The sequence below is a fragment of the Siniperca chuatsi genome, linkage group LG4, assembly GCF_020085105.1.
Source record: "Siniperca chuatsi isolate FFG_IHB_CAS linkage group LG4, ASM2008510v1, whole genome shotgun sequence".
NCBI lineage: Eukaryota > Metazoa > Chordata > Actinopteri > Centrarchiformes > Sinipercidae > Siniperca > Siniperca chuatsi.
Genome location: NC_058045.1, coordinates 31,422,511 through 31,447,587, shown reverse-complemented (window position 1 = coordinate 31,447,587; position 25,077 = coordinate 31,422,511). Strand labels below are relative to the sequence as shown.

The 25,077-nt window shown below is 39.7% G+C and overlaps 1 protein-coding gene and 1 long non-coding RNA gene across 4 annotated transcripts; one reads left to right on the top strand and one right to left on the bottom strand.

The window, feature by feature from the left end:
* The first annotated feature begins 1,575 nt into the window (after nucleotides 1–1,575).
* Nucleotides 1,576–14,810, top strand: LOC122874446. 3 transcript variants are annotated; one of them, XR_006377612.1, is made up of 8 exons: nucleotides 1,576–2,858; nucleotides 3,833–4,134; nucleotides 4,723–4,825; nucleotides 7,395–7,472; nucleotides 7,787–7,825; nucleotides 8,207–8,259; nucleotides 11,221–11,474; nucleotides 14,336–14,810. It is a non-coding gene; the product is annotated as an uncharacterized LOC122874446 (long non-coding RNA). The 3 variants fall into 3 exon arrangements; XR_006377611.1 differs by lacking the exon at nucleotides 3,833–4,134 and having other exon boundaries at nucleotides 1,597–2,858; nucleotides 7,773–7,825; XR_006377610.1 differs by lacking the exon at nucleotides 3,833–4,134 and having other exon boundaries at nucleotides 1,600–2,858.
* On the bottom strand, nucleotides 8,818–24,980 carry LOC122874445 (E3 ubiquitin-protein ligase AMFR-like). Its single transcript, XM_044192319.1, has 13 exons — nucleotides 23,654–24,980; nucleotides 21,981–22,073; nucleotides 20,776–20,940; nucleotides 20,455–20,607; nucleotides 19,666–19,706; nucleotides 19,458–19,590; nucleotides 18,186–18,319; nucleotides 17,599–17,709; nucleotides 17,052–17,236; nucleotides 15,881–15,984; nucleotides 15,651–15,785; nucleotides 14,339–14,553; nucleotides 8,818–11,449 (listed from the first exon to the last, which is right to left on the bottom strand). Exons 1-13 carry the CDS (start codon nucleotides 23,921–23,923, stop codon nucleotides 11,293–11,295), a joined length of 1,896 nt encoding a protein of 631 aa, XP_044048254.1. The 5' UTR covers nucleotides 23,924–24,980; the 3' UTR covers nucleotides 8,818–11,292.
* Nucleotides 24,981–25,077: the final 97 nt, after the last annotated feature.

Genomic DNA, 25,077 nt, shown 5'->3' with positions numbered 1-25,077 from the left:
GTCAGGGTGTTGCTTAACTCAGTTTTCTGTCATCACAAAGCTGGCTCGCTTATAATCGGGGTAGATCACCACGGTAACCGCTGTAGATCACCACGGTAACACGTGCTGCGGGGCTAACCTGCTCCGAGGCAGGTTCATTTCAGAGGATCCGATCAAAACCTGTAAACAGCCCGACCACCAACCAATCAGATCACTGGAAAATAGAGTCCTCACTCCTACAGGATCCTGACAGGGACAAAAGCACTGCGTTAGCTGATATTTTCATTGATCAGTAGAATCATTTTGCTGTTCCCGTTTTTCCATCAGTTTGTATTATAAAGCTGCATTTTAGTTTCTTTCATTTCCTGACAGGATTCCAGACAGTTTACAGTCTCAGAATAACACGAGGTGATGATAACTGGAAATAAAAACTATACTTTCTGTTGTAATCCACACACAGTTAATTAGCTCCCATGATTATAAATGCAACATTTTAGTGTGACCTCATCAGACACCCTGCTCTCTCCTCTCCTCTCTGCTTTGGCAGCAGAAACAGTTTGACGTTACTTTTAACTTTTTTATGTGCATCACATATTTATAATAGTTTCTTCAACATCAGACACATAAGCAAAAAAATATTCACTCTATACTAAAGACACATATAATACATCTGGCACTTATCTATAGCCTTTTAGCCTTACTTTTAATATTTGGACATTGTTTCTAGTGTTTTTGCAGCTTCTTATTCTATTGTGTATGATTTTATTGTTTACATTTCATGTTGTTGAATATCACATTTTGCTGCTGCTTCAAAGCTCCAGCGTGGAACATTGAGGAGCAGCTGTCGGCAGAAATGAAATATAATATTTATAAGTGTGTTTTCATCAGTGTTTAATCGCCTGAAAATAAGAACCGCTGTGTTTTCGTTACCTTAGAATCAGCCTTTTACATCTACAGAGGGAGCGGGTCCCCTTCCACGGAGGCCGCCATGTTGCACTGCCATGTTTCTACAGTAGCCCAGAGCGGACAAACCAAACACTGGCTGTAGATACGGTCGTTCGCGAGTTTCGCGGCCACCGTAGTTTCTCCTGCACGCTTGGAAGGGGAGGGTGAGGCGAGCGGTGTTCAGATGGTTACAATCTGCAGTTTCGCCACTAGATGTCACTAAATCCTGCACACTGGGCCTTTAAACGAACTTTGCCCTGGGTATATCACCGTCACATCTCGTTACATATTAAGTCATTCATGGTTCTGACGATGTTGGTGATTACTCTGCCTCTTTCACATGAAAGCTAAACCCAGAGTTAACAGTTAATATCCAGTGGTGAAAGAAACTAAGCACATTCACTCAAGTACAGTTTTGAGGTTCTTGTACTTTACTTTCCATTTTATGCTACTTTATACTTCTACTCCGCTACATTTTGTGAACCAATATTTACTTTTTACAATATGTACTTTTTATCCACTGCATTTATCTGACAGCTTAGTTACTTTGCAGATTCTGATTATTAATACAAAATATAAATAAACTAATCAATTACCCAGCAGATAAAGTATATAAAGTAATTAAAATTAGCTCCACCTTTACCAGCTGCAACATTAAAGTGATAATCCATCTAACTATAATCCAGTAATATAGTATATACTATTATGGAAATATGGAAATAGAGGGGGAGTTGATGGCAAAGGTCTGACGATTGGAGGATTAAATCAACTGAAACGATATTAGGAAGACAAATAAATCTGATTGACAAGAGCTGTGACACTGTTTCATAAACTTTTGAAGTAAAAGGCGTGCACTGGCCATCCGCCTCAAGGTGATAATGAATAATGAGTACGTTTGGTACTGTAGGTATATTTTGATGCTAATACTTATGTACTTTTACTTAAATAAGATTTTGAATGCAGGACTTTTACTTGTAACAGAGTATTTTTTCACTAATATTACGACTTTTAATTAAATTAAATTAAATATCGGAGTACTTCTTCCACCACTGTTAATAACTTCGGGATATCAGTTATTCCGGATCAGCAGTGTTAGGCTCAGTGTAGACAGGTAACACAAACAGAGCCAGGCTCGTGCTCCAGGCCTCTGGTATTCATGTCACACACATTATAAGTAACGCCTCTGTGTGTTTAGTGCTTTTTCATGCTTAAAAGTATATGTTCACCTTCTAATTAGTGGGTTCAGCTACTTGGGCCACACCTGTTGCTAACAGGTGCATCCAATCAAGCAAACCGTCATGCCATCTTCACTTCATCATTCAAACATTTGCAGTAGCGTGGGATGTGCTAAAGAGATAAGTGACTTTCATTGTGGCACTGACATATTTATGCCCTGCTAGGTCTGCCCCGGTAAACTGTAGCAGGTCAGCTGCAGAGCGGCAGGCCACACCAGGGCTGCAGTACTCTGCCTGCAGTCTGCAGTCTGCTCTGATAATGCAGCATGTAGACATTTTCTAGTGGGCGTTTTGACGGGGACTTGGCAGCATGGAGAGGATGTTGAATTAGCTTTTAGACTGAAAAATACAACATTAAAGCTCCAAGTTTAAAAGTCTAGTTTGCTAGCAGTTGTTTCTTTTTAGAGGCATTTCCTTGAAGAAACTGTTCTATTTAAATAAAACTTAAATGGAGGCAGCGGGAGGCGGGACACAGAATTCCTTAATATCACGTGTGCTGTTGTGCACTGTTATTTAGCTTTTGGACTACATTCATATAGAGCTTTGATCTGCCTCTCATTCACCCGCACAAACTCGGATACACATGGCAGCGAGCTACTGGGAGAAGTTTGGGCTTCAGTGTCTTGCTCAAGGACACGTCAACATGTGGACATGAAGAGCCGCCGATCGACCCTGCAGTCAGTGGACAGCCGTGTGCAGGTAATGCTTACTTTCCATAGTGTGTCTTTGCCATGAAACAAGCCAGCATCCGTATTTTAGACGTGTAGTTTTAGGCACAAATATTTGGAAAGAGATCAAACTTTCATAGTCTCATAATACATAGTCATACTCATACTTCTAACACTATGAAAGAAATGTTGTTTCTAATATATTTTTTCAAATAATGGAACATTTAGGCAAATTCATGTAGAAAATGTAAGCAATTTCGCGTATGTGAAGTAAGTTAGTTATTCAGTTAGTATTTCTGTTTTTTTTCCTCAAGTTAGATCAGCTGCTCAGCTTACAGAGTATGTGGTCAGGGAGACTACATCACCTGTTTCCTGTTTCTATCACATGTTAAACTTCCACAACCAAAGGACTGTACTGAGTGACTGAAGTTAAATCCCAGCTGACGTTCACTGTGAACAACAGTAACACAACCCTGTGAAGAATATTAAATGGGCACTCTAACTCCAGTGGTCTTGACTGCAGCCCTCGGCCGCAGAAGCTCACGGAACAAGGCTGCAGAGCGGGGAACTACAGTCCTCCCTGGTTGCGAGACTAACTTACTGATTTCCTAATGACCTTGGGAAGCAACAGAGGTGAACCTCTGGAGTCTCGTGGCATGTGCTCGAACCTGTTTTCAATGCAGCGCCACAGACTGGGAAACACAGATTAGACACTTCATAATTTACACAAGGACAAACTTTATTAAAAAGTTGCTCTGTAAAGTTTTTTATATATATTTTCAGCCTTCGAGGTCCTTTTTAATTAAAGATAAGGTTTACTTTATGAAACAGAACCACTTTCACACACAATAAGCCAAGAACTGTCGTTTTTCACAGCTGAGAGTAAACACTGTGTGAAATATATCCCAAATTTATTCAGTCAAAATAAACCTCTGCATGAATGTGTATATGTACTGCTGTAGAGAATACTTCTTAGTTTATTTTATTCACTTCAAACACTCGCAGCCCTTTACTTTGAACCTCGCTGCCCACCGTCAGGCTGAACCCTAAAAAGCTGCTGCATGAGTCAGGGATCCCAGACTCAGAAGAGGCAGAACAAACTGCGTTTTATGGACCGATTCACATCTGAGCGCTGAAACAACCGAGTCCAGGGCAAAGACAACATGAATGAACTCTCCAGCTCGCTTCTAATCTCCGTGAGTCGCACAGATCAAGGAGTCCATGATTCTCCACCTTCACCGGGCCTTTTTACCTCTGAAGTTGGCTACCCGGAGTCTGATAAACCCTGCAGAGATCTGGACTCGCTGGTCAGTAAAGTTCCCTTCGAGCATCATAAGTAGGCGAGCATGGGAAAGATCAAACCTTCAGTGTTCCACGACCTGAAACATTAATGGGGCAGTTCACCCCAAAATCAAAACTACGTATTTTTCCTCTTCCCTGTAGTGCTGTTTATCCACCCAGATTGTTTTGGTGTTGGAGGTATCGGCCGTAGAGATGTCTGCATATAATGGGACTATATGGCACTCGGCTTGTGGAGCAAAATGCGTTTGAAAAACAGTAATGTCTGACCCGGTTAGTCAAGATAATCTCTCTACCGATAGTTCCTACGTGAAGCTGCTCACGACGAGCTGTGTGGATTTTCTTGAGTATCCGGGTCATGACTTCTGGAAAGAGACATTACTGTTGACACCTAAACAATCTAGATGGATAAATAGCACTACAGGTAAGAGGACAAATATGTATTTTTGATTCTGGGGTGAACGGCCCCTTTAACATCCCTGTATGATGGTGGCAGATGTTGAGCGCTCTGTCCTTTGGGCTGCATTTATAAACAAAGGTTAAGTACGAATGTCTGTGAAACTGTCGGTGAATGGCTTCTGTGTCGTCATTCGCAGGTTTCAGAAGCGTGTCTGGGGTTTGGGTCTACGGCCTGGCCGCCATCTTTGCCCGTTACTGGGGCCCGAAAATCCTGATTCAGGCAAAGCAGAAGAATTTGAGGTGAGTTAAAATACGCTGGCTGTGATAGGCTGACACACCTGTCAAGGACAGGCAAGTTTATTTGTGTAGCACCTTTCAACAGCAAGACAATACAAAGTGCTTTACATGAGACAAAAAGGGCTTTAAAACATGAGATAAAAGAAATATGTCAATAGACAAAAAGATAGTATAAGAATAAGACACGACAACAGGATTTTAAAATTAAATAAAGATAAAAAAATAAACTAAAATAAGATTAAATATTAGTAAATATGCCCAAACATGTCTCTTTTAGCCTGAAAGCCACTATGAGTGGGCTGTTTTATTTTTACGTCTGTAGTGTTAGCTACACTATCAGGCATAAACAAGACTGAGAGTCGCAGCCACGATGTACTTGTGGTGCTTTGAGCTCCATGCTAACATCAGTATGCTAACATGCTGTTTATAGGAACAATAAAAACATAAACAATATAGCATGAACTTATGCCACATACACAAGCACAAGTTCAATAATTAATGTTAACAGTTACCATGTTCACCATCTAGTTTATGTTAGCATGTTAGCAGTGAGTCTGCACCAACAAATGACACTTTAGAAAAGAGCAGAAAGATCATACAAATGTAATTGAAATATAATACAGTATGTGTCTGTACAGAGTTGTGCAATTATTTATTAACCATACAGTTTCATTAGTAGTGTTGTTTCTGTTATACAGCTAGGATAGTTATTCTTGATACATCCCACTTTTTAACCATCAATACGATCAAAGAATCTTGCATATTTATTTCTTGCAATAAATAAGAAAGTAACTGAGGCAGTGGCACTAAATGAAGAGCCGTTTGGGAGCCACAAGATCCGGCTCCCATCACTATGGACCGAAGTGCTCATCTCCATCCATACAGCCATGCTGCTGGCTAAAGCTAGCATGGCTAACAACACTGGGTTCCTGCAGGTGTGTTTTAGTTTTTTGTTTTTCTGGGAGAAGTGAGAAGATTTGGTAGAGAATTCAAAGCAAAAACTGCAGCTTTAATATCATCTTCAACTGTCAAGTTCTTCACCAGGACACCCATGAGAAGAAGTGGAATTGATATTGAGATCTGAACTTGTCTTGTATTTTCAGGAATGAACTGCAGCCACCAGCTAGTGGCCTTTAGAGGAAGTGCAGCTGAAGTCTTGTCAGTTTTCAGTCCTGGTTGTTGCTGCATTTTTGTTCCTTTTTAGTGATTTCTGTCTGAATTCTTTCAGTTTGTTGTAGCAGAGCCTTCTGTTACCGTGTACTTTATGCATAAATATAACTGATACACCAGCTCGGGTTAATTGTACAGGATTACAGCTTTGAATGGAGTGAATGACGCTCGACATCAGCAGATCCACGTCTCTACATCGCTACGTTATGAAAACCTGAGCAGATAAAGAATCGCATCGTTGTATCAGACCAGCATGTTCAGTCTCAGCTGATAGTTGATCGTTTTTCTGTCAGGATTTCTTCATTAATCCATCTGTCTGACTATCAGCAGGTGTGGATCGTTTGGACTTGAATATTTTCAGATACTTGAACTTTGCTGCGAAAGAGTTCAGATGTCGCTGGATCTCATGAAAGTCAGACAGTCAACAGACACAAGACAGCGATACATAATATCCTAACAGCGTCCGTGGTGCTGTGTTTTTCATCTTTACACATGAATACACGACAGATCGGTAACACGTTGACACGTTTGGGTTGTGTTGGGCAAACGAACAGCTCAGCGTGGTACATGAGATATTTTCTCACAAAGATCACCTTCGAAGGGTTGGGTAGACTCACTCGCCACACCAGACTCGTGCTCGCTGAGGTTTAAAACCAACATCTGTTCTTTCACGTTCAGCGACGCGAGAAACTGGAATTAATGACCTTTTGCGCATTAAAATAGCAAGCATAATAAGATGGCAAATAAGGTTCAAGTCCAGCCTCACAGAGCTGCTGGCGTGACTGCAGACTCTTAGTCTGGTTTGTAGTTGTGTTCTCATAATGTCAAACGAAATCAAACCATAAATTTAACATCATGGTTTAGGTGGTCTACACCGCAACTAAACATCTAAAATTCACTGTAACATACCTGTACAGACTCAAAAGTATGTCAGTATATGATATATGTATTTTTAATTACCTGTGGTGTCACTATTCTATCATTTTAGATATTCATATACAAGGCTATGGTTCAGTTTTGTTATGTATTGCCTGTAAAGTTTGTTAAATGATGATAAATCTGATATGAGACATATTGTACTAAACTTTCCCTCATCGGGAGCCTCTGACGACTTCATCCACTCTTTCTTTAATTACTCTGTCAGTCAGAAGAAAAAGCCAGATTTTCTCTGTGGTTTATGACTGTGAGAGCTACACACGAGCAAGATAAAGATTTTTCCCCTCGAAGCGTCTCTAATAATTATAGTAATTAGAAATTCTAATGTTGAGTTGCCTGTAGTGATTGTAATCTGAGAGAGGCCTCTGGGTGCTGGGACGTGTGACAGACACTGAAGGGAAAGAACAAAATCACTCATCTCTGCATACAGACAAATATTTATTATTTCAGCCGTTTGTTTCAACAGGAAACACGAGCTGGAGACAAGTGAAGTGTGACTGCCCCCTGCTGGCTGGAGGATATATATTCAACTTTATAAGGACGGGTAAGAAAGTGACACGGACATTTATTATGAAAAGGAGTTTAAATCTCACACAACTAAAAAAAAATATGTCAAGATTGTCACAATTCAAGATTTTAGCTTTTCAAGTTTATTGAGCATTTATGACTATTGGGGAGCTTTCAACAGCATCTGAGCTCTGCTGAGGAAGACTGTGAGATGTGGTTGAAATCTCAGGAAAAGGCTGGTTCAGTGGATCTTAAGTTTTAAAAATTTGGTTAAACTTGAATGTTTTTGCATCTCTTTTTAACAAATTTAACTCATCCCTTTAACTTCCCTCTGCAGCCTTTGCTGTGCAGATGACGTGTCCTTGAGCCAGGCATTAACCACACAGTTCAGTAAGTGAACGTCACTCTTGAGTCTGAAGCTAAATTAAGTCACTAAATTGACATAAAACACATAAAACTACACCTACCTTTGGTGTCTTTACGTTTAATCAGAATTACACAGTGGTGGAGGAAGTACTCAGATCTTTTACTTTAGTAAAAGTACTAATAACACAGTGTAGAAAGTACCAGAAGTAAAAGTACTCATTATGCAGAATGGCCCATTTCAGAATAATTTATATTACATTAATAATTATTATTATAATATTATGACATTAAAACTTTTATCATTATGGACATTAAGAAGTTGTGACCTACAAATCTCAATGAGGTCTACAGTATGTACTGTAAATGTTTAATACTGTGTCTAAATTAGTTTTTCCTCCTCCTCAGCCTCGCAGTGAGACGTACTGTATATGGGACATATTTCCAGGGACACAGTGAGGGTAAGTCCACCTCCCCACCCTGGTTCAGGCTGATATAAATCTTCGTGTTATAAACTGACGGAGCAGGATGTGTCTGCACGTGTTGGCCGGCGTCGTGCCTGCAGCTCCTGCTCGGGCGGCGGAGGAGAGTTTCAAACCTCCAGTGTGGGTTCAGTAATCGGGTCACCGCTCCGAGCTCATCAGTGCCGCTGCTAATTAGCTGCTGCGAACAGGAAGTCCGGAGCAGAGAGAGGCCGAGTTCACACTGCAGGACTCGGGCTTTATTCTGAAAGCCCAACGTGGATGTTATTGATTTCTCAGCACTCAGACTGCTGGAGCCTCATATCAGCCTCAACTAAACAAAGGAAACAAAAAGAGGGAATTTTGTAAAAAAACAAACTAACTTTGGAAAGAAATGTCTTTTTTTTGGACTGGATATTAAGATAGACTTGAAGAAAACTGGAACTTTTTCCTTTAAGACTCTCTTTAAATAGAAAAAACCTGACCGACATCTATCATCACATTCGCCTCACAAATGTTAAAATCCACCAGAAAGAACAGACATTAAAAACAAACGTCTCTGATTTATGAATTTATTGGTTCAGCTTCAACAGTCAAACTGTACAACAGCGTTATTTATTTTCCAAAACTCAATATTTCTTAAATCTCTGTACAAAATTTTATTCCATTTATCTTTTTCTAAGTATTTTTACAATCTGTAAACGGGAACAAGTCCAGATGAGGAAGAACAAAGAAAAAGAGCTGAAACCTTGAAGGTGCCGACGTGCAAAAACAAAACCATTAAACCCAGTACGAACAGATACAGTCTGACCACAACATAATAAAACACTAACGCGCAGAAATTCTACACTTTGAGTCATTTTAAATGATTAAACAGTACGGAGGGGAAAAGGAGAATCACTTCTGTTTGTCATGTTTTTAAAACATTGTTACCTTATCTGTAGCTAAACCTGCTAGAATGAATTGAAACCACATAAATAACGATGGCAGATTAAAGGAAAGGTCCACCTTTTTAAATAGACCAATACTGGATTTCCAATGTCATTACTGTTCATTCAGAAAGCAAATTTCTAATACGTAGCATGTATCTCCTATATACTGTATTCTTCATCTTTTTCTCTAACTATCAAAATACTTTTGTATATTTTCCCGGACAGACGAGAATGTTTTGAACACTTTGTATTGTAGGTCTTCTACAAAGAACACAAACATAAATCACTTGCTGTTCTGTCGGCCCCAGTATTTGACTTTTAGCGAGACAAATACAATCAATAAACATAAAAACCACCTGCAGGGAGTTTTGTAACCCGTTCAACAGAGTTGAAGTTGTTACAGGTGAAAGTTAAACATCAGCTGATCAATAACATACTGATAAATCAGTCTATCCCTATCTGAAACACTTGGATGGACGAATCCATCATAGAGGATGCAGAGAGATCAATTTTAGAGAAAAAGAAACCAGAATGCAGTGCAGCTTCGGGGCAATTAAAGTTGAACACTTAAAACCAACAACTCTGGTTTGGGGGTCGGGTGTCAGCTGCGCCGATACAAAACTTTATACAACTTTTTAATTTGCTGAACACAAACACATTTCCAACACGGCCTCCGTTTAGCAAAACGTTCCTAAATGCATGTGTGTACCAAACTGCTGAAGTAGACGTTTACCTAAATGAAATAGAATATAAATGTAACAAAATAATGTTATAAAAATCGGGAAATATCAGATCAAAGAAGATGCGACTAAATCTTCTGGGCCAAATTTTCATACTTGACAGTTTTTGATACTCTATGCGACAAAGTTCAGTTTAGTCGTCTCCTAAAAGCTCCGTCCTACAGTTTTCCCACTGACTCTCCCTTCCTGTGTTTTTGTGTAACACAAGTGATCTGTACATGTACACGGCAGGCAGGTCAGCCCCAGAAACCTTTCCAGACATGGTGAAATCTTTGGGTATCAATACCAAAACAACACATTTTTCTGTGCCTTACTTGGAGAATTACAAACTTTCAGCCATTTTCTATTTAACAAAATAAGCCAAACTTTTCAAATGCATCAGTGTTTGTGTCTTAACACAAAAGAGCTCCACCTAAATAAACCCTGAAATTAACTAATTATGGTTATTAAAAAGTAAAGAAGGGAAAGAATAAACAAACTAATTCTCTTGCCAAGCATTTGATGACAGATTTCGATATTTGAGGTTTGACACAAAGCCTACAGGAAAAACAACTTGTGTGTCCCACAGACAGTCCTTGATGCACTCGTTTTAGTTTCTGTCTGTTGGTCCTGCACAGACCTGCAACCCAAAAGTCAAAATCTGTTTTCCAGCTCCCATGTACAGCTGCTACATTATAACTGTGTGATCCACCGAGGATCGGCCACAGGAGGTTTTGGAGGAGCAGCTCCTCCCTGAAATAGCGCTCTGACCAGAGGAACTGATGCTACACGAAGCTACGGACGTTAAAATAGGGGTTCAGTTAATGTGCATCCAGCCGCTACATTTCCAACCTCAAACTAACGGCGTTTAACCGGCAGCACTGCGGGCGCTCTGACCTGTGCAGCGACTTTATTCCTCACAAATATCCAGCTGAAATCTTCAACATTTCCCAAACAGAGATATGTTCTATTTCTACCGACGCCGGGACACGCTGCTTTGATTCGTTACAGTAAAGCGAATGTGTAACCTGATCAATCACTTGTCGTCTGCTGGCGTCTTCAGTGATCAATTTAGTTACTGCACGATGGTCTGAACTGCAGCCCCTTTCTAAGTTGTCATTTAATAAGTGTATTCATTTCTTAGCATTATCATCAGCAGAGGCCAGTAGTTTGTTCATTCAGGTATGAAAACGCAGCCACAGACAGTAAAACTATACCAGCTTCCTTTTTTTTTGATTGTCTATATGCTCGAAGAACAAATGTATAATATTATTTCACCTGAAGTCAGAGTGTCTTGGTTTTTTTTCCAGGGTTGTCTGTACCACTTAACATCAAGCGAGACTTCCTGGATCCTGCTTCTTATACCAGCTTCCTGTCTGTGCTCAGTGGGCGGAGTCAGACGGTCTCTGCAGGCGTCGCTCTGCCGCCGCCGCTAATGTTTCCCGCCGCAGGGTCACGGGGTCGAAGGTCAAAGCGTCGCTGTCGGAGGACTCGTGGCTTCCCGTGTGGGACCTGGTGCTCCGGGTCAGAAGATAGTCCCTGCAGAGGAGCGCAAAGCTCAGAGGTAAAGGACCAGTCCACTGGTTTACATCTATTAACTGAAAACTGCATATAATTTAAATTTATAAAAAATAACCGACATGAACAAGTGAAGGCCAGGTACATTCAGGAGTCGTGGAATCACCTGTGTACAACAGTCTTATACTCACCACTCTCTTTTTATCAGATATAATTTTCACTCAGTAATTAATCCTCTCTACTTTGGCATTTTTTCCCCGATCACCATCAATTAGGCTCGATGCTTCCTGTAGACATTTCAAATTAAAAGCCTACCAGAAAAGGTAGCGATTATTCCCTTTGGGTCACTGAAAGGCTTTTTAATGTGAAAGTAGTGAGAGACTGGAATTAATTAGTGAATGAAAACATTACTAGAGAGAGTGTTTTCAGCAGCGCGGTGAGGAGGACGTTACTCTTGTTGTACTGACGGTTAGTGCTGTGGAAATGTACATAATACTGAATTTATCAAGACAACGGGTAAACATGGAGGGAGTGTTGAGGTTGTTTCAACAGCAAATTTAAAAGAGGAGCAGATCAGAAAACAGGGAGGCTTCTTACTAAAATATACGTGTGTGTATGTATAATACACACACACACTCTTAGAAAACGGGACATTAGGAATAAAGGTCTCTAATATAAGGCTGTTTCAGATTTACGGTACTCTACATGACCAACCTTCCAACAAAGAATACCATGTTTGAGATTTTTTGACTGTTTCCTGCTTTTAGAGGCAGCCACCGGTTTGGCGACTGATTATTTTCATTATCAATTAATCTTTGAATCTATATAATAAATAGAACCGATAAGTGAAAAATTAAGCGTGGAGTTTCTCGATTCTCCAGCATGAAATGTAAGGTTGCTGAAAATGATCATAGATATGTGAAAAATGAACCTGAACCTTTCTTGTGATGGGTAATCCATCCAATCAGAGAGGTGTTACCATCATCTGGGGAAACGGCTGTAAGCGCAGATTGATTCATCGTTAAATGTTTTACAAAACATTTAACGATGAAACAATGTTTTGGTGGCAACCTCTGACATCTGTGACAGTTCACCCCAAAATCAAAACTACATGTTTCCTCTCACCTGTAGAGCTGTTTATCCATCTGGATTGTTTTGGAGATATCGGCCGTAGAGATGTCTGCATTTTTTTGAAGATAATGAAACTATATGGCACTCCGCTTGTAGTGCTCAAAGCGCCAAAAAAAACATTTGAAACTAAAATAGTTCCTACATGAAACTGCTCGCAACAAATCTGTGGATTATCTTGAGTAACCAAAACAATCTAGATGGATGAATCGCACGACAGGTAAAAGGAAAATATGTAGTTTGGATTTTGGTGAACTGTCCCTTGCCCAACATTACTGTGTGTCTTCAAAACAAACGGCTGTATTTTACTGTCACCATGTAATGGTAATTATAAAAATAAAACCATTTAATTCCTACAGCACTTTTTAAACAAGAAGTGAGGGTGCTTTTAGGGGAAAATACATTGTCAGCTTAGAGAGAACCACAAAAATAACAATATAAAAGAATAAAACTAATGTGACATATTGAGAAATAAAGCAGTAAAATGAGATGACAGAGTGAATAAAATAAAAAGAAATAGAGTAAATGGCTTTGCAGGAAAGCAGATCTATAAAAATGGATTTTGAGGTGAAATTTAAAAATACAGACACTGCCGGCAGACATAAAACGGTACATAATGTACAGTAACTGACAGATAAAACTGAGCAGGATGTTCACTGTGATGGATTATCTATCTGCAGAGTGTCATGTCTCTGCAAGTTGATTTTAACAACGTGAACTGAAACCAACAGCTGCCTGGGAGGAAGGAGGTATATCTAAAAACTGCTGCTATGATTTATTTAAAAAAAAAAACCTCAGCAGTGATGTAAAGTGCAGGTGATTTGTAGTAAATGGGCTAAAACATGCAGAATGAATGATGTGTCGCTTTTAAAAACTCTGTTGTGGCTTCACTAATGGAGCCGCAGCGCCGAGGCTCATCAGTGTTGGCGCTAATTAGCAGCTGCAGCACAGATGAGGTTACAAGTTTAAAAACATGCATGAAGAGGAACTGATGGGTGGAGGGGAAAGTTATTTTAACCCTTAATTTCTACAGAGAAGGCTGACTGAGCTCTGTGCTGGTTTCAAAGATATTTCTGTAAAGATATCCACTTTGAGGCGTTTTAGGTTTGTAATGCTGATAACTGGATATAACTTGACATTTAACTTTGCTACTGTTGCTGAGAAGTTAATTGGTGCTGCACAATTACAACTAGCAAAAAATGAAATGTCTTTTCCAGGACAGTATTTACTCATTCACACAGTTTGAATAGCTGGAGCTTCAGAAATATGGACATTTTACCAACTTGGAACCAAGTCTTAACATCATTTTAAATCTTTTCTTTTGTAAATAACATTCAGGCAGTCATTTAGGTAAAAGTCAAGTTAGTAACCTACCCAGAGTTTTTTAAAGATGTTTCTTCGTTGCAGTGCAGCTGGTTTACACACACTATTAACAATAGAACACCCTGTTTGATCAATGAAATGTCTGCCAATTAAAACGAGAGTCAGACCATGCATTCGATAATTGACACTTTGATACTTGATGCTACGGACACATTTTGGAAGCAGTTGCCTTCTGAGTTTAAAATTTGGTGGGAAATTTGAGCTTTCAGGGACATTTTTGCACTGGTGTATTTAACTTCTTTAGGAGCAGTAAACATAAAATTCTCAAGTATTTTACGACTGTAAGTCGTAGCGAGAACAGAATCTTTATCTACTACAGCAGAGAATCAAAGCTGCAGTCGATATAAATATGAAAAGTGAATTATCATTTAACACTAAACATCTAACACTTTTCAGTACCTGCGCGCTCGCTGCAGCAGCTCCTCCTTCCTCTGCAGCAGCAGTTTCTGTCGCTGCTCCGCTGACGTAGAAAACTGAACCTCCACCTTCTCCGCTGCCTCTTCATCTTCCTCCTCGTCCTCCGTCTCGTCCTCCTCTTCCTGCTCTGACTCGCTGCTGGCTCCGCCCTCGTCCTCAGGTGGAGGAGTTATCTGTATGACCGGCTGCTCAAAGACCTGACGAGAGAGGAAACAGTGTTTTTTAAAATGTTTCTTTGCTGAAGTGCAGCTGGTTTACATACGACTGACAATAAAACATTCTGGCATCAAGTTGAAGTTTTGTTTTTTTTAAGGCAAGTACTAGGGCCGCACGATTAAGAGATATCGAAATCGCAGAAGCTGCAATTTTTTGAAGGTAAAATGTGTGAGAAACCAGCACTAAGTACCGAAGAGATGCCTACAAATCTTTTTCTCCAGGTGTAAGAAAACATGTTTGTTTGGTACAGACCCCAACATCATGATTAATAGTTTTTCAGTGAAAACTAAAATTGTGATCATTCCCACTACTCATGATTCACATATCTGTCAACATTTTTGCTACATCGTGCAGCCCTAGCAAATGACAATATTTTTGGTTCAAAGACAGATTTGGTTTTTGCTTCTTCATTGATCAAATCTTATCTTTTGGTGAGATGCCTTTATATGCCCACTAATGTATTGTTTTTGTGTTTTATTACCTGTGTAAATAACACCCAATAAAATTCGGTGATTTACTCATTCAGACAAGTCTTATTAAATCTTTAATCTTTTTTTTTTTATTAGCAAAGAATAACATTTAGGAATTCATTAAGCTAAAAGTCAAATAAATTTACCTGGAGTATTACTTATTTGAACGTCAATTTTCAAAGAATAAACTGTTTATACTATTTTCTTTCTACCGATAGTTCCTACATGAAACTGTTCACAACAAATCTGTGGATTATCTTGAGTAACCGGGTCATGATTATCTGGAAAGAGGCATTGCTAATGTTTTTTTTTTTTTGGCGCTTTGGCACCATTATATTAAAATAAAAAAAAAAATGCAGACATCTCTATGGCCAATATCGCCAAAACAATCTAGATGAATAAACATGTAGTTTTGAATCTGGGGTGAACTGTCCCTTTAAATGAACAATTAACTGATCAAAGAATAAGTTAGATTACAGATCTGACCAGACATTGATAGTCTTCAGTACTTGACAGTTTTTGATACTTGGTGCTACAGGCACATTTGGTTGGTATTGATATCTTATACCCAGCTCTGTCCCTGCGGCGGTGTTCTCTATGAGACTGACCAGTGGCGACGCGGCTGTCTGGATTCGTCCCTCCAGGATGTTGTTGGTGGTGACCTCGAGGGATTGAGTCATCTCCAGGTCCTGCATAATCAGCTGGAGGGCAACCTGAGGAAACATCTCCTGGATCTGCTGAGCCTGAGACAGACAGAGACACCTGAACTCAACAACCTGTGATGACATATGTGGGCTGGTTAGTCTTCAGGACACCACCCCGTCCTCTGCAAACTCACCATGGTGTTGATCTGAGACGGGTTGGTTGGTGCAACGCCTAAAAAGTTGGCCGTGGCCATAACTTCCACTGAGAAACTGGGCAACCAGCTGGCAATACGAGAACCTGGGAACACAACAAGGTCAAAGGTCAGAGCCTCCCACGAAGAGGCGCAAGGCAGGAAGGATCATTAAAAAATGGGAAATAAGGAGAATATTTAACACGTACTATTCTATCCCCGAGATTAAATGAACGTAAGACGGGACACCGGGACTATTATCAAAAATTCAGCTCTCAAATAAAATAAGGCAATTTTCTTGGTGATGAACAGAAAAACAGACTAATGTCTGATTAGCTGGCGGCTGGTCGTTTAAACCATAAACACCTCAGACATAGTTCCAGTCAACGGTTTAACAACCATCAGTGCGCAAGGTATATTAATCTGCAGGTAACCATAGAAACAGTACTGATGCTTGAGGCTATCTTACCAGTTAATTCAAACAGCCATGTTGGAGACGTCACATGACTCGAGGGGCAGCAGTGTTGGTTCAGACTGAAAATCTTTACAATTACATGAATCCTACTGACATTTCAAGTAGCGCCACCAACAGGTCAAAATTTACAGTTGTATATGACATATGACAACAAGATGCCTTTAAAAACTAACGACGACTTCCCGTCAGCAATCTAACTGTACGCATGTCAACGTGTGGCTGCATTAGCATGCTGACGTGCTAGCATGTAGGATTACACGATACTGTAGCTGTTGACATTCCCCATTACAGTCATTAGATTCCATTTTAATAAAATTATTTATAGTGGAGAGCTGAATCATTCCTTTAACATGCTGTCATACTGGCACTATCCTCAAAGCACAGCTGTGGCTGAGATGTCCTAAAATGGCCACCGTACAGAGGATAAACCATATTAATTTAGGCAACAACATGGCCTTTCCTCTGGCGACGCCCTCAGGAAAAACTTTATTTTTGACTCACTACCGGTAAGGCTCTAAGAATAGTAAATACGTGTCTATATTTTCACTGACAACTGTGTTCTCTAAGAACATTACAGGGCTGCACTATGTCTTGTTATTTTGGTATGTGGTATAAGCGTGATGTCCCGATATTAAAGATAACGGGCCAGCAGAGGAACTGATGAAAGCGGCTTAAGAGATATGCAGTTTCCTGTCTCACCATCAAAGTGGAAGAAGTGGTTGAGCTGGTTGAGGTGCGGCTGAGTGTCGACACCGGGGCCAGCAGCCACGTTGTCAGCGGTGGCCTCCCTGGTCTCCCTCTCCACATGTCTTTCACCGATGTTCAGGGACATCCGACATGTCGGACATGATGTGTCCTGTTCGAGCCAGGAGCGCAGACACGAGCTGAGGACACACAAGAGTTAAACAGTACAAAACAATCTATTTATTAAACACTCAACTTTTACAACAACTCAGTGACTCATGCATGGGAAATAAATGTCCCTTTATTATTTCTCATCATTGTGTTTGCCAGTCATTTACTTAGTTCTTTACTGTATCTCATTATTGTAATGATTCCCAAGTTGCAGTTATTTTGCCGTTATTTAAACTCATCATTAGGTTTCCCGCAGGTTTTTATTTATTCATTAGTCTATCCCATCATTATAATGTTTCCCAAGTGCATTCAGCTCTTTGTTAACTCACTAATGTACGCCCAGATTGTAATTACCACATTTCCCAGAGTTGTGGTGTTCTTCTGTACTGACCTGTGGAAGAGGTGACCGCAGGGCAGTTTCCGAGCCGAACTCATCACATCCCAGCAGATCGCACAGTCATCGTTATTGGCTGCCAGTTCATCTGCAGACGCCACAGTAAACCTGGAAAGACAATGCAACATCAGTTCAAAGTGTACTTGACAGACGCTCTTGTTTGTTTCCCCTGACAGTTTCTGTTCCAGCCTCCTCCGAAGAGTTACAGGTTGTGGCATGACGTTCAGCCTGTGTGCTACCACTGCTTCTACTACTGTACTTTGTCTTCTCTTCTTGAACATTTGAGACGGTGTTTAGCTTCGGGTTTTATGACTGACATTGTTTTTGTCCAAACAACAGTCCAAAACCCAAAGATATTCCATTTAAAAGCATATACATACAGATTTTTTTTAGTCAATGTACATATAGCGCCACAGCAATCTCATTGCAATGACAGTGGGGTATACAGATTTTAAATTTGGGGAAAAGAGAGCACTGGTATCAGATCTGTACTCTCATACCTGAGCTCAGGGTATCTGCTGATACACAGAGAGAAACCGGTGCATCTCTAGCTTCAGCACTAATAATCTGACTGTGATACTGACCGGGTCTCCATGTTGCGGAGGACTCGCAGGTAGTTGTGGTGGCGGCGAATTCTCTTCTGAACCTCCTGAACCAGGAAACGAAGCTGCATGAAGATCACCAGACTCGCCATGGACAACCAGATGTTACTGAAGACCTGAGAGAGAGAAAAAAAGAGGGAAATAATGTCGTAACAATAAAACAACTGACATTTAAAAATAAAAAATTAAGAGAGACAGAGAGAAATGACTCTGGTAGGACTGATGAAATGTTAAATTTAGTTTTCCTCGATAGAATGAATGGTTAACACAACGCTTTAACCGCAAGGTCCAAAAACCAAACCTGCTTTTATGGCGAAAGATATTCACTTTAACAGATATTCACTTCTTGCCTCTGAAATTATTTTTAGTTTTCCCATGTTTGCACATGTACACTTAAATCTGAAAACTAAGACTTAGTTTGATTTTCTTTCCTGCTGCTGGAAACCTTCCAGAAGACTCTCGGTCTCAAACCAGTTCATGTTTTAATTTCACAGGTAGTTAAAGTCTCATTAAACGGTTTGAGTTTGTAGTTTTCTTCCTTGATTTGAAGTGTTGTTGCGTGAAACAGGGTCTGTGCGGTGAGACTTAATATCAATAGGGACTTGATTGAGAAGGTGATCGGTCACAGAATCTGTGATCACAATTCATTTTATGAAATCATTTAAAAAATATATATTACGTACTTCACTGAGTGTAACGTGTGTCATGCAGAATCATTTGGCACTTGTGCAATAATCCTTTATTCGGCGTAATAACAGGATTTTTGGCTGGATTTTTTCATTTAGGTATTTGTGCTTCAATCACACACATCTGACTTTGCTGCTCACACATTTTACAGTGCTGTCAGATAAAAACATAACTTGTTACTGAACCAATTCTGTTCATGTTTTCAGGGACATTCTCCCCACTTATCTCTGCTCATTACTTAAAATAAAAACTAAACTAAAGCTTTTCTTCAGAACTTAAATGAAACTGAGAAAAATTAGGTGATTTAAAACTACTTTAGAAACTACTAAAACGGACTAAAACAAAGTAAACTTACATTATGGGTTGAAGTGTCTGCCAGATTAATGTGTAACATCAGCCTTCAAAAGCATGGAAGCATGCTTGACCCAAAATTAAAACTGTTCAGCCATCAAGACTATGATGAAATACGCTTCTAAAATAACAACAAACTAAAGAAAACTAAAACTCAGAGCAGTAAACTGAACCTAAACTGAAAAGTGGGACTAAAACTAATTCCACTGAACTGACCAGCATGTGGATGTGATGCAGCAGGTCCAGGCCCAGTAACAGCAGCTCCATCAGCAGGTCGGTGTAGTAAACATAGGAGGATTTATTGTCCCAGCTGCCCTCCTGGTTCACGTCCCACAGGTGGATGGAGTACCTGCAGGTACAGAAAACATTAAAACCATCTGCCTGATCTACAAACAGGAAGCGTGAAAATCTTTATTTCACTCACCGAAACATGACGTGTGTGGTCATGACCGTCACCAACATACACTGAAACACAGACAGCAGATCAGGAGGAAACTTTATTCATCAACATTAATGCAACAACTAATTCTATGTGACTCAAACTGGAAACTATCAGACTATGCATACAACCAAAAATATAAATGAGACCATTTGCAGGGGTTGGAAAACCAAATGTTCATACTTTTTAAGATCCTCTAATGCAGCTTGGGATTTTATAGATGTAAGGATTTAAGACAAAATGAAGAAACAAAGCAGTCTTCTCTTTGAACAAACCTGATGACAGTTTACACAACTTTCAATTATACATTTTACATGAAACTATTCTGTTATGTTGGTCTTCTTATGCACATTATCACCATTACCTTTGTTTTAATTTATTCTAATTTAAAATACATCGTGTGTGTGTAGCGTGGAGCGGGGCTACAACTGCATTTCGTTGTTTATCCTGTATTGTATAATGACAATAAAGCTGAACCTTGAACCTTGTAAATGAGAAGAATGAGAAAAAAGCCCGGCAGGAAATTAAAAGTCAAAGGAAATTTCCTTTTTTAGGAAAGCAGACAGGAAGCAGAATGTCCTGAATTCATTCAAGAAATCTGGAATTCCATGATGATAAAATAAAACTTCTACTGACTGATTTTAAGACATTATCATACTTTTAAAGCCTTAAATTCAGATAATTTGTTGTGAAACACTTTCATTTTTTTTTTTTGGGGGCTGCAGATGGTGTGTATTTCAGGAGTTTTAGGGCGTGTCAGGGCGAGTCTCTCACCTCAGCAGCCATGAATGCGGCGGTGTGGCGGCCTTGACTGCGAACCAGCCGGCTGCAGAGGGTCGCCAGACCACCGCAGCACAACAGCAGCAGCACCAACAGCAGCAGCACCCGAGCGTGGCTGGACAGAGGAGTGGTCGGAGAGAAGGACAGCTGGAGGGACACAAACACAGTCGTGACCATGTTAGCTAGTTTATTGCTGATTATATTTACATTTTGATTTTTTTTTTTTATGTTTTACATGAAAATAATTTAAAAAAATAAATACTGTGATCATCAGATACTCCTGTCTGTGGTTTAGTATGATTTAGTGAACGTTACATATTCAAAGCGGTCCTTGCAGAGCTGAACCAGGAGATGGAGGAAGACCAGGACGGAGAACCAGAGCCACCACATCACCACCTCCTCCACCGTCTGGACGTTCAGGACGCCGAACACAAAGATCAGCTTGTAGAAGATGAAGTTCCAGAACTTGTCCTTCAGGTGCTGCAGAAGGAAACAAAAAGCAGGTTTGTGATTAGGAAAGATGTTTCTCTTTTATACAGCGTCCTTTATTTGGATTAGACCACAAGATGTAAATGGGAGATACGCCTCTTGATATTTTTGCTTTAATTGATTACAGCTTATTAGTGATGGGCAGATGAAGCCTTATGAAGCTTCGGTGCTTTCTTTCTATTTGTGCCAGAAAAGCTTCAAAGCTCCAAACGCCGCAAACACGGGGACGTCTTACAGCATCCCTTCAAGCCTGGAGCCGAAGCACTACAACACCTCTCCGATTTTAATAGTTTTAGTCTCATATGTGCAATAAAAGGTCCAAGAACCCTCTGTGTTATTATTAAATCTGTAATACTTTTGTTCAGAAGTGCTGCATTAAATGTAGATGTTAATGTGCAACATGTTACAGTAAAATAATGAATAAATGCATTGTCCAAAAAGCCTCCATATCAAATATTTTTGCTGACATGAAATATTAATGAATATTATTGGTGTAGTTTAGTCTCAGTGTCTCTTTGGGCTCGAGTGTTTTAACTTCATGGTTGATATTTATGTGACATTTCAGTCACAATGTGACGTGACTGGAGAGTGATATTCATTCGATTAGCCGATTACTTTTCTTATGTTATTATTCGGCATCAGGAGGAAATGTTCTCATACTTAAGATTATGTCTTTCTAGTGTAGCAATCTCCATATTTCTCAATTATTCTCCTCTCTTCTTCTCCCACTAATGTGCCGATCACATAGTTTAGCTGCAAAACTTTCTAAACAGTCAAACTGAATGAATCGTTTGAAACTTCGGACGCCATCCACAGAAATGTTTCCTGTGCTTTGTTTTTGGTCTGAATGTTACTCAGTGACTGTTTGACCAGAATTGAAAGTTTCTATCTGGGTGAGCTGACAAACTCGGAGCTGAACAGCTTTTCCCTCTTAAAGGCCAAATCACAGATGGCATCCATAGAGGGTATCTGGAGCTGAATTTGATATTAATATGAAACTATCAGCGAACACCACAAACAGAAACACTGACCTGTTTTTCACTGACGCGGAGAGACCCGAACACGACACACTGGATGAGTTTGCCGATGAGCAGCAAGACACAGCAGGCTGTGTTTACCATCACCTGCACACACAGAGAGACACAATAATATATCAGCTTATGAAAATGAGCTCACAGTGCCCTCATCGTCACACATCAAACTCCTGAAACAAGCTAAAGTTAGTAGAAACAAAAAGGCATCGCAGGGTGAGAGGACATGAAATGAGGAGACATCAAATAAAAGGGAAAGAAATACAGCTTGCTGGATTCTTCTCGAGATATGATTTCAACGATGATTTTACGTCTGCTGGTGATTCTACTCATGTTTTCTCTCCGGGTTTTTTAGAATTAAAATCCTGTCCTTCTTCATAAATAATGACGTTTTCGTGACGGCCAATTAGTAACAATCGGAGGAGCAAAAAAAACCAAACAGTTGCTGGTTTAGAGCTTCACAGATGGGGAGAGCTGCTTGCTTGTCTGAGTCATAACATTATCAGCCATTGGTCAGAGTGAGCATTATGAAAGTATTTTGCCATACAAAATTAACCAATTGTTACTGTAATGCTGTGATTTTATTGGCTAAATCACAAATGCATTGCACGCATGAACTAGTTTAGCAAGAAAATCACTGTACAAGGATTATGATGCATCCGGTGCAGCAGTATGAAAACTGACGGCTATCATACCATGTAGGCTGCATTTACTTATCTACAGTAATAAATTCTACCGTATGAGTGATATTAAAAAAGAATATTTCAAGTTTATATCAAGTTTCATGCCTGTCAGGACGTAATATTTTGTGAAAGCGTTTGTTCAACCAAAAAAAACCTTCTGTTTTCATTCCTTTAAGGTTCATTGTAACTGATAATAATAATAATAATAATAATAATAATAATTGTGTAATACAGTATACTGTGATACCATGATATTTTCTGAGACGGTTATCGTACTGTGAAAATCTCATACCGTTACAACAGTACGGTGCAGCATCCTCTCACAAATTTTAAATGAATTAATTCATCAATTTATCCCTGAATTCAGTGCAACAGTATCATTCGAAGAAAACTGAATTATTTCCCAATATCATTTTTAATGAACGCCAGGCCTCGCCGCGGGGAAATCAGATGCCTGTCCAAGATGTTTCCTCTGGCTACGGGGGCTGTACTGATGAGAAATGGTAAAACTGTTGCATAGTACAAAAACTGTGAGGAGCCAATTTTGCCACTGAAAGCCTGGCCAGATTATTTATTATTTTATCAGATACTTCCTGATTTAAAATCACAAGTTTGTAAAATGTAATACTGCATTTAGGTAGAGATCTTGTGTGGGCTGTTTAGTGTTAGCACTGGGGATGCAACTAACATCCATCTTCAATCTGAATACAAGGTGTTCAAGACACAATGACATTAAACAGAGAAAAGCAGCACATCCTCACGTCTGAGATGCTGGGACAAGCAAATGTTTGGTATTTTACTTTATAAATTGTTGACATCAAACTTTACATTGATTTTCTGTCAGTTGAGCACTCAGTTAACTTACAGCTACAGACTGACATTCAGCAGCTCCTACCGCAGACTGCTGGTACTCCTCTCCTCATTGTAAACAAACCGCAGGCTGCAGGTTCAACACACACACACACACACACACTTCTTTGTGTCACTCACCCAAACAAAGACACTGTCAGTCAGCAGGTACAGCAGAACATCTGCAGCCACATCTGCATACCCTGCGCTCAGATACAGTCCACCATCCCGGATGTAGCGGCTGAGCCTGGAGCTTTGGACCGGGTGTCTGTGGGTCTCCTCCGGGCTGGACTGTGAGCGGGACTCGGAGGAGCAGAAGGTCAGGACGGTCCCGGCCAGCAGGGCAGCACTCAGCGCCGTGTATGTCTGTAAACTGGGCCAGGGAAACCGCTCCAGGAACAAGAAAGGCATGATGGTGGTGAAGTGATGGCCAGGCTCACACGGAGATGTATACTGAACACGAGAGACGCTTTGTTTGCAGTAATTAACTGTCACATTCTGGTGTTGTTGACCTCTTTTTTCAGCTAAAACTGTCCGCTAGTTAAATATAGTGGATAACTAGTGATTAGGTGTGAGAGTTTCTTTCCTATCCCTCCTCCTCTGACATTGTTTCCGTTAACTCAGCAGTTCATTCAACGCTAACGTTACTATCGTGAGTAGTAACGTTAGCTAGCTTGCTAGCTAGTTAGCCTGGCAACCTTAAAGCGTTGCTCATTATAGTCACAGTCAGAGTTCGTGGACAAGCTGGTATATCTGAAACTTAATGAGGATTTTTTTTTTTAAACTAAATTTCAACTCCGTTGTCGCTCTTTAAATCGTTCATATCTCGTTAAAAAAAAAAGTGCAAGTCTTGCTAGCTGCGCTCCGCTTTTCATAGACGTCAGCGTCAAGTGCCGGATGTGACGCAACATAACACTTACGGTCGTTTCTTTTTTTTTCAGAATAAAACTCAAATAGAAAAATATCTTACTTTGCTTTTTCAAAATTGAACATTTACATGTAAAACAACAACACATCTAATGTAACAAAGGTAGATCATTTGGAGTATTTTTTTATTCATTAATGTTTATATTTATGGTGTTTCTCTTCTTAAGTCTGTATTTTATGTCTATATTCTTATTCTTTTATAATAAAGCACTTTGTGACAGTATGCTCTTGAAAATGTGCTATAATGTGCGTGGTTATGACTAAGGTTTAAATTAGTGAAGTTACCCACAGGGCACATTTTAGGATCCACTGGGAAATTAATCAGAATTGTTCATTACATATTTTGCCAAAAAACAAACAAACATGTGTTTTGGGGGGCAAGAGCAGGAGGAATGCAAGCCAACATCTAAAGCAGAGCAGTGACATATCTGAGTTGTATTTGTGTAGTTTAGATGGAGAGATGTAAAGCTGATGTTAAATTAAATTAGTCTCTACCTTGAAATCAGAGTAGCTGTAACCCCATCTCTGCACAGCTCATACAACAGCTGATTTGTTTACAATTCACAGGAACAGTATAACTTATATATATATATATATATATATATATATATATATATATATATATATATATATATATA

Bases quoted from the DNA above. Each gene is read 5' to 3' on its own strand.
- LOC122874445 (XM_044192319.1), bottom strand. From the start codon at position 23,923: ATGCCTTTCTTGTTCCTGGAGCGGTTTCCCTGGCCCAGTTTACAGACA. The intron at 17,710-18,185 runs GTCAGTATCACA...TTGTCTTTCCAG, and splicing joins CTCCGCAACATGGAGACCCG to GTTTACTGTGGCGTCTGCAG. The intron at 14,554-15,650 runs GTCAGTCTCATA...CTCTCTCGTCAG, and splicing joins AGACAGCCGCGTCGCCACTG to GTCTTTGAGCAGCCGGTCAT.